General features: G+C 41.5%; 1 protein-coding gene across 1 annotated transcript; it reads right to left on the reverse strand.

The window, feature by feature from the left end:
* Positions 1–206: 206 nt before the first annotated feature.
* On the reverse strand, positions 207–8,211 carry LOC142385722 (uncharacterized). Its single transcript, XM_075472433.1, has 4 exons — positions 8,208–8,211; positions 2,331–2,417; positions 1,435–1,968; positions 207–1,033 (listed from the first exon to the last, which is right to left on the reverse strand). Exons 1-4 carry the CDS (start codon positions 8,209–8,211, stop codon positions 207–209), a joined length of 1,452 nt encoding a protein of 483 aa, XP_075328548.1.
* Positions 8,212–8,278: the final 67 nt, after the last annotated feature.

Here is an 8,278-nt window from a genome sequence, read left to right on the forward strand (position 1 = left end):
CACACTTTATTTTATTTACCTAGGAAACAAAAACAAATACTAACACTTTAACAACAGTACAACTTTATTATTATATCAAAGTTATCAAAAACAGTGAAGTTAACAGCAAGGCATAAATATAGCCAATCAACCACAGGATAAAAACACAGTAATATAAAGATATCAAAAATCAGTCACAAAATCACAAATCAGTCACAAAGCACACACTACTCCGTAGCATCCGAGGAGGTCTCATCAGCCTGACGGACCTGACTGGCTTGGTCCCATGAGGCAACGTAAGGTCTTGCTTGGCCAGGTGAAGTTGTGGAAAGGTTCGGGGTGTTGAGAGTCTGTAGTGGTTGCTGGGTAACCTGCTGGTGCTGCTGCTGGAGAACCTGCTGCTGACCACCACCATACTGCCAGTTGCTCCACTGGTCGTAGTTGGGCTGGGGCTGGTAGTACTGCTGCTGCTTGTAGTAGGTCTGACTGCAGTAGGGTTGTGAGGAGGCTGTGCATGCTGCTGGTGCAGACGCTGAGGGGCCTGGTCTGGCCCATGATGAAGAAGGCCCTTGAGTGTCACGGCTGCTGTCACGTTGACCCTGTCCTCCCTCACGCATAATATCCGTGATGAGCTCCTTCATGACAGAGTACTGCTCCTGGGGAGCAGTCAGGAGCGTATCAGACACATAGCGGGTGAAGGCCTCTCGGTCTGACTGAGCCTTAGACCTCTCCTCCAGCAGCTTCTCCAGCAGTGCCTGGTTGGCCTTCATGGTAGAACGCAGTTCCTGCATCCAGCTCTCCTCCTCTAGGCTCTCCTCATCCCTCCTCCTCCTCTTGCACCGGCGACTAGACGTGGTCGAGCCCTGCTCCGCTGCTGCCAATTCCATCTCTTCCAGGATGTTAAACTGGCTTTCCACGGAGTCATGAGTTTCCAGCGAGGGCAGTGCATGGAAGGTCGAGGCAGCAGCAGATGCAGCAGACGAGGCAGTAGCATTAGCAGAGAGGGCACGTGGCAGACTGACGAGGGTGTCTGGAGCCTCAGTGGTGATGGAACCTGAAACAAGTTAAACATTTGTTTAATATGATGGCATTGACAGTTTGCATTAAAACATGTTAAAGCATTGTATACATTTAATCACTTCAACAATTTTTTGGAATATACTTTTGGAATATAGTTTTGAAATGTAGTTTTTGAATAAAGTTAAATGAAGTTTAATAAACTTTATGTTAAAATATATATGAGAAATATACTGTGTGTCCTCAGGATGAATGATATTGCAGTGTTTTTGTTGTAACACTACAGGGCGCAAGAAGCGAAGAAATATATTAAATGTCTTTACAAAAATAAACAAATTAAGGCAAATTTGTCAAAAATGTATACAATAAAATTAATAAATTGAACTATTTTATTGAAATTTCAAAAGTTTTCAAATAAATGTAATGACATGTACTTACTTTTGTAGAAGGCAATGTTCTTCAGCACCCACTTGTCCCTATCCGTCAACAGCTTTGTTGCCTGGCCACTCGTCTTCTTGGATAGCTTTACGTACCAATCTTTAACGTTCTTCCACCAGTTCTGCAGATGCTTGAACGTGACCCCGATCTCTTGTGCCTTCATCTCCCACGCTGACTTCTTCTTATGGTAATCCTTGCTGCTCCGGAGCCAAAGGTAAGAGTTGCCCTGAAGCCACTCAACCATATCCTGCTGTACCTCGTCTGGGAGACTCCAAGCTTGCTTGGGAGCACCATCAGCCTTCCTCTTGCCCTTGCCCTTGCCCTTGCCCTTCTGCTTTTTGCGACCCGGCTCTTGCTCCTCCTCTTCCTCCTCCTCTTCTTGACGTGGGGTGGGTTCCGGGGATTTCGGAGAACCAGGCTCTTCCGACACAGGATCCTCCTCCTCCACTCGCATGGCGCCCTCCCCAGTGTTGGCAGCGGGTGTGGTCACAGGGGTGGTGGTGGCAGCAGTGGTGGTGGCAGCAGATGTAACACCTGAAAAGGCAGAATAATAAAAGTATTTTTTAATGAACAATATTCGTTTATAAAAAATATACATACAAATAATAATTTTTTGGGGGGGGATAATTTCTTCAGCGACATGCTTTTCATTCCAAATTTGGCACACGAGATAAAATATCCTCCCATTAAATTGTTTATAATCACAGTATGCATTGCACGTTACTCAAAATTAATAGTGTACGCAAAATAATTTTAAAAAAATATTTCCTACTGCTATCTTCCATAATGCATAACAACTTTTTTCTTTAATTGAATTAATTTTGAACGAACAGTGGTCCACCATTCATTGACGAAGATTTAAAAATTTAAAAAATTATAACATAAATTGTACTCACCATCAAGAGATTCTTCCTCCTCTTCTAGACTGGCAGCTCTTGGACTCACAGCAGGACTGGCCTCGACCTCGCCACGAACACTCGGAACTTCGGCAGCAGAGTGGACAACAGCTTGCACCTCCAGAAAAAGATCCCCTACCCCGCCTTTAACTCTTTCGGTGCCATTGACGTCTATAGACGTCAATTTAAAAAAAAACGTTCACTGCCAAAGACGTCTCTAGACGTCAATTGCGTTTTTAATGGAGCGGGCTGGGGGACAATCTAGCGGAGTTCGTCACTAAATCTTAGGCTTGTAAACACTAAACAGAGAATCTACTGGCAAAATTACCCGCTAGGTGGCAGCAGTGCCACTATGCACACAAAAAAAAAAAGAGCTCGTTTTCTCAATTTTTTGGGTCAAACAGCTGTTTTTGGTGAAACCAACCTATGTTCTACTGTCTATTACTAAAAGACTGAAAATGGTAGTGTAGCAGTCACAGTGCCGTGTGGATTAAGAGTTTTTGAAACTTTGACAAAACCAACATTCCTGTGGGGGATGTTTACGTATGTGGATAAAAAACAGGTCTTCATTTTCTTTCCACAAAGGAAAGAGAGACAGAAAACTGCCTAATTTACAACAACCTTCGGCCTTTGAAAGCTTTTGGGGAGTCGAACTCGCAACAGACGCTTGCCATAAATTGGGATAAACTCGAATGAACAAAGAATCTTTCTGTTGGAGAGGTGGGACACTTACTATCTTATCTTCACCACAAATCGAAGTTGACACTTTAACACCCTTTCCCACAAGAGAACCGACCAGATGGCTACACACGAACTGAGAAGACTTCACTAAGACTCACTTTTAGTCGAACCTTAAAACTATATTAAATGTGTTTGATAACCGTATACAATTTCTTTCAGGTTTCCAGCTTGATGACAAGACGCATATAGAGACAATTTGTACGATTCTGGCTTAAATATTGACAAAGAACTGATCTTGGTGGAAAATGCCCAACCTGCCTGATGGAACCACATTGCCCCCTAGTGGTCTGCAGTGTTGATTAGTTGAACATTTAAATCCCAGAGGACTCAGTAAAATGGACAAGATATATGCAACTATTAACTTTTAACGATGTCCCTTCGGTATCTATTTGGTATTTGTTTGGTACCCCCATTGTTAACACAGAAAATTAACATTGTGTGGTTCACTATTTATATGTCACGATTTCATAGATATTCATCTGAATTTTGAAAGTCATAATCATCAATTACGTTGTGTGTTATTTTGATGTCTTTATATTACAAGTCTATGTTATATCTTTAATCTGCATATCTTAACAAGATGTAGTGTTTTCAGAATCACCGAGACAAATGTTCTATGAGACGGAGTAATGGAGAAATAGAATTTCTTTGTCTCATCCAGAAATCCCCACGCAAAACAGATCATCTTACACAGACACCCAGGCAGACATTCACCACAGTTCAAGCATATCATTTGCTGAAAGAGTAGTGTAAGCTTACGTCATGCCCCGCCTCCGAGAATCAAAACCCGGAGCCCGCGAAAAACACACTCACTTGTTACAGAAGAGTTTCAACCCAGAGTTTCAGAACAGAACAGAGAACACAGTTGCTCAGAGAGATTTGGAGATGACTTGAGTAGAAAAGAAGAGCTCACCAGAATTATTTGGGAGTTTTCCCATAATCTCAGGAGAGAGCGGAAGGACGTGAGGATGAGCGATGCAGAGGACGACCGAAAGGAAGCCCTCCAGAACCTCCAGAGACCCCGGAGACGAGAAAGAAAGACCCGAACAAAGATTAGAACAGAATGAAGTTTTCCTACCCAGAAAGCCAACTCAAGCAACCTTTTATTAATCTTCTGTTAACTTAAGTTCACTTCATCAGAAAAGCAATGGACCAACTCGGACACTCGTAGGATTTGATTATCTAACCACAGCCCTCAGCACCATCGTTCCCGTTTCCCGGTGAAAAGAAGCAACTGAAAAGTCCGCTAAAGTCAGCCACAACCAGGAAGGCCCAGAGAGCGGAAGAGAAACCCCCTCGGACCCCGCGTGGCCACTGCTGTGTTCCGAGCTGACTAAGCAGAACTTCAGCACAGTAAGACCGACCCATTTTCACCTTAAAGTGGGTTTGATGGATGTCTTGAGGCTTTCACAGAATGATAAATTAATCCGAAATGTCAGTATTTAGCGTCAAATAGTCAGCCAACCTAAACTATTTGAATACATCCAGTATCTCTCCATTCCCATATTTTATTTTCCATTCACTAAGTGTTTTATATATTAGTTTCTACAGTAGAAACAAACTTTTTTTCCTGATCAAAGAAGAGAGTCTACTCTTTCTTTTGGTAATTTCGGTGTGTACATAGTCATAAGACACACTTTTCTATGGGTCTTGGAAAATCAGTCAAAATACTGAAAAACACTTGGCAGTATGGGTGGCTCTGAACTGAAAATGGCTGGCAGCCAATGAGTTAAGGACCGCTCCAGAAGGTCCAACTCAGTTTTCCAGCCTGTGCAACAGTATCAAACGCAGCGCTGAGGTCCAACAGAACCAGGATTGAAACACAACCTGAATCAGTATTCAACCTAATGTCGTTTAACACCTTGACCAGAGCTGTTTCAGTGCTGTGATGACTTCGGAAGCCTGATTGAAAGTTATCAAGACTTCCACTTTCATTTTAGAAAGTCGTTGAGCTGGTTAAATACAACTTTCTCAATAATCTTGGATATAAAAGAGAGGTTAGAGACAGGTCTGTAGTTGTTCATCATAGAGGCGTCTAGAGTTCTCTTCTTTAGGAGTGGCTTAATGGCAGCTTTCTTTAGTGACTTGGGAAAAATGCCTGATGCCAGTGAGCTGTTAACCCTCTGGAGTCTAAGGCCTTTTCAGAGACTTTGAGGCAGTTGTCACCACCTTGACATTTTCAAGTATTTCAACTAACTGTAAACATCTATGCAAAAGTGACACATATGGTTGTATTCTGAAAAGCCTAACAAAAAACAATATGACAGTGAAGTGAATGTAATACAAACAAGTTTTATTTAAATTGAGGGTAAACACAACTGTACAAAAAACAAGTTTTAGAGGTCTTCAAACAGTGCAAGAAAACACACTATAAATATATCTAGCCAAGACTTTTGAAGGTTGAACCTTGTAAACAAAAGTGTTGGCTGCATAAAAGTAAAAAGTGCAGTCAGAAATGTTTTTTTGTTTTCACACAAACTGTAAAAAAGTCATTGTAACTCCAGGCAGTGTCTCTGAGAGTTGAATACAAATTAGATGGGTGTGTAACACCCCTGATTCCCCCCACCCCCCTGTCACTCTCCATGTGATAATTGTCTGTCACTGGCAGGACATTGCTGCCTTCCCCCACATGCTGGCTGAATGGGGCGTGTTCTCACTTGTGAATAGCCACTCAATCACCTGGTACTTTACATGTGAATAGTGATAAGTGTGGCCCAGGAAGCTGCTGCAGTCTGAGAGTACAGAAAATCCAAAGATTTCTGTTCACTCTCTTTAAAAACGGCCACCTATATACTTTATTTTAATATATATATATTCGAAAACTAGAAGTTTCAAGGTTTTTAATGGTGTCACTTATATGTTTGAATGACAAAAACTCACAGTTACGGATGTGTTTTTGGAGATGTGTAAAAAATCCAGCCGGCGGGATTTAGACTCCAGAGTGTTAACTATTTGTAGGAGATCACTTTCTACTGAGGTAAAAACAGTTTTTAAAAAGTTGGATGGTATTATGTCCAGAGTGCAAGTTGTTGATTTCAGATGCCGAACTGTTTCCTCTAGGATTTTTAAATCAACAATATTAAATTGTGACATAACATCAGAGTTATTTCTAGGACACAGATTAGTTTTCTTGTTTGTCTATGTTGCGTGAATTTTTTGTCTAAATGTTTTAATTTTTTGGCTAAGAAAGTTGGGTAAGAATTTGGCAAACCGGAAGTAGCAGACGACAGGTGCGTGACGTCGCGAGTGCCAACTGCTGGAACAACCCCCAGTAGTTCTAGTAGCGAAGCCAGCTGTTTGCCAGACCTGGACAGCTTCTTCACGGCAAATTTCGATCCGAATATTGTTGATGACAATGAAGAGCCTGAAGAAGAAACCGAGGAGGCACTCCGGAGTGCTCCGGAGTGCTGCAATTAAAAAAAAGGCTAGTGGAAGTGATGGCACGGAGACAGACACCGATTCTCCTTATGAACATTTAAAACAATTTTACACTCTTGTAAACCAAGACCCCGACGGCATTTCATATTATAAACTCTTTTTTAATTAAATGCTGGTAGATTTCATTGCACTAAGTATAGAACTGGTCTACCTTGTCTGTACTGCTGCCAGTTTCATCACCTGTTAAGAAACCCACAATTGCAGTGTCATGAGCAAATGTCTACAATGAGCAGTTTCAAAGAACGTACAGTGTGTGCCGCTCGCTAGCTCGTAGTGTGAAAAAAAGTATTTATTTGAATATCTCACGAAAAAAGTAAAATGAACTGAACTTTGAACTAGTTCAGAATTAAAATTGTGAACTTTGAAAGTGAACTGTTCACTTTGAGCATGTATGAACTGAACTTGAACTAGTTCAGAAAAGCTGTGAACTGGCACAACACTGTCTCTGTTGTATTTTGAGTTGTACGTGGTACCGATAACAGATTAGATGGATTCACCCAGCAGGTTGACTGTTTTCGATTCCTTCTTTTACTAACTAATAAAGGGAATCCTACTGGGTCCCAGCTTGTTTTTAGAACAGCTGTCAGTAATCAGACTTCTATAGCACGGACCCTGAACATAAAGACAGATAATGCCTTATTTAGAGGCTGCATTGTCTACGCCCTGTTCTCTCCCGTTATATGGATATATGCCGATCTCAAGTGACCTAGATAGTGTCTGAAGGACGCCGACTTTCACCAAACTGTTATCAGTGAGAGTAGATGAAGGTATTTTATGCCAGAAATAAGGTCCAGGTTTAAAAAAATCGAACTTCCCCTTAAAGAGAGCTGTGCATAAACCAATGCTGCAAACCTCAATGAGCTGAAGCAACGTTGGAAAGAAGAGTGCACATTATTGTTCAGTCAGCAGGTTGAGAGCAAACATTAGAATAAAGGTGTCACTATATGTGTCCGTCCTCCACAGGAAATCATGTCCTGTGAAAACGTTGACAGAACAAACAGAAACACGAATATGAATAAGCTCTGCTCTGTTCTTTCCGCTTTATCTCAAAGCTGCTGCGACTTTAAATTGTTGGAATGTCCATTTTCCTGATAGTGAGAGACAGAAATAGCCACCCGCCCTGAACTGTCAGTACATGCTTATGATACACTTCCAGCTGCCTTCTGTTGCGTATCTTTTCAGCCTGTGACTTGAGGCTCTTTGCCATTTAGGCTATTGACTCTTCCTGACCAAGCTCTCCAAAAGAAAGATTTGCTTAAAACTAAGTTCTTTTTTCTTTCCTCTTGTTAATCTTCTCACAACTGCTCAGGTTTATCCAGTTTCTTTTGGAAGGGGTCTGAATCAAAAGCTGTACTCAACTATCTCAAGTCTGGCTGCTTCAAGTGTGGTTTATTTAAACAAATACATTTCCCGTAAGGCTGTGAGAGCCTGTAGTCTCAGTTTCTGTAAGATTTGCTCACAACCTACAGTCAGACACCATCTGAAACAGGCACATATGAATTTTAAACTGATTCAGTTTATTCTGTATTGCCTGGCTGACTTTAATAACCACGACTCACAGAATAAAAGATGTAGGAAGCACGTAGGAACTTTTTGTGTGGTACTTTTAGCTTAGGAAGTTTGGTTATGTAAGCTTTCCTTTTTGATGTTTTCGGTGATAATGTTGTCAGGAAATGGGCTTAAGTGCATTTTAAATACCCATAGCTCAAATGCTGATCTGCTACAGTTGAACTATCTCTGCTTCCATCTTGTGGTTGCAAGATGAAACT

Source organism: Odontesthes bonariensis, chromosome 8 (genome assembly GCF_027942865.1).
Source record: "Odontesthes bonariensis isolate fOdoBon6 chromosome 8, fOdoBon6.hap1, whole genome shotgun sequence".
Taxonomy (NCBI): Eukaryota; Metazoa; Chordata; class Actinopteri; order Atheriniformes; family Atherinopsidae; genus Odontesthes; species Odontesthes bonariensis.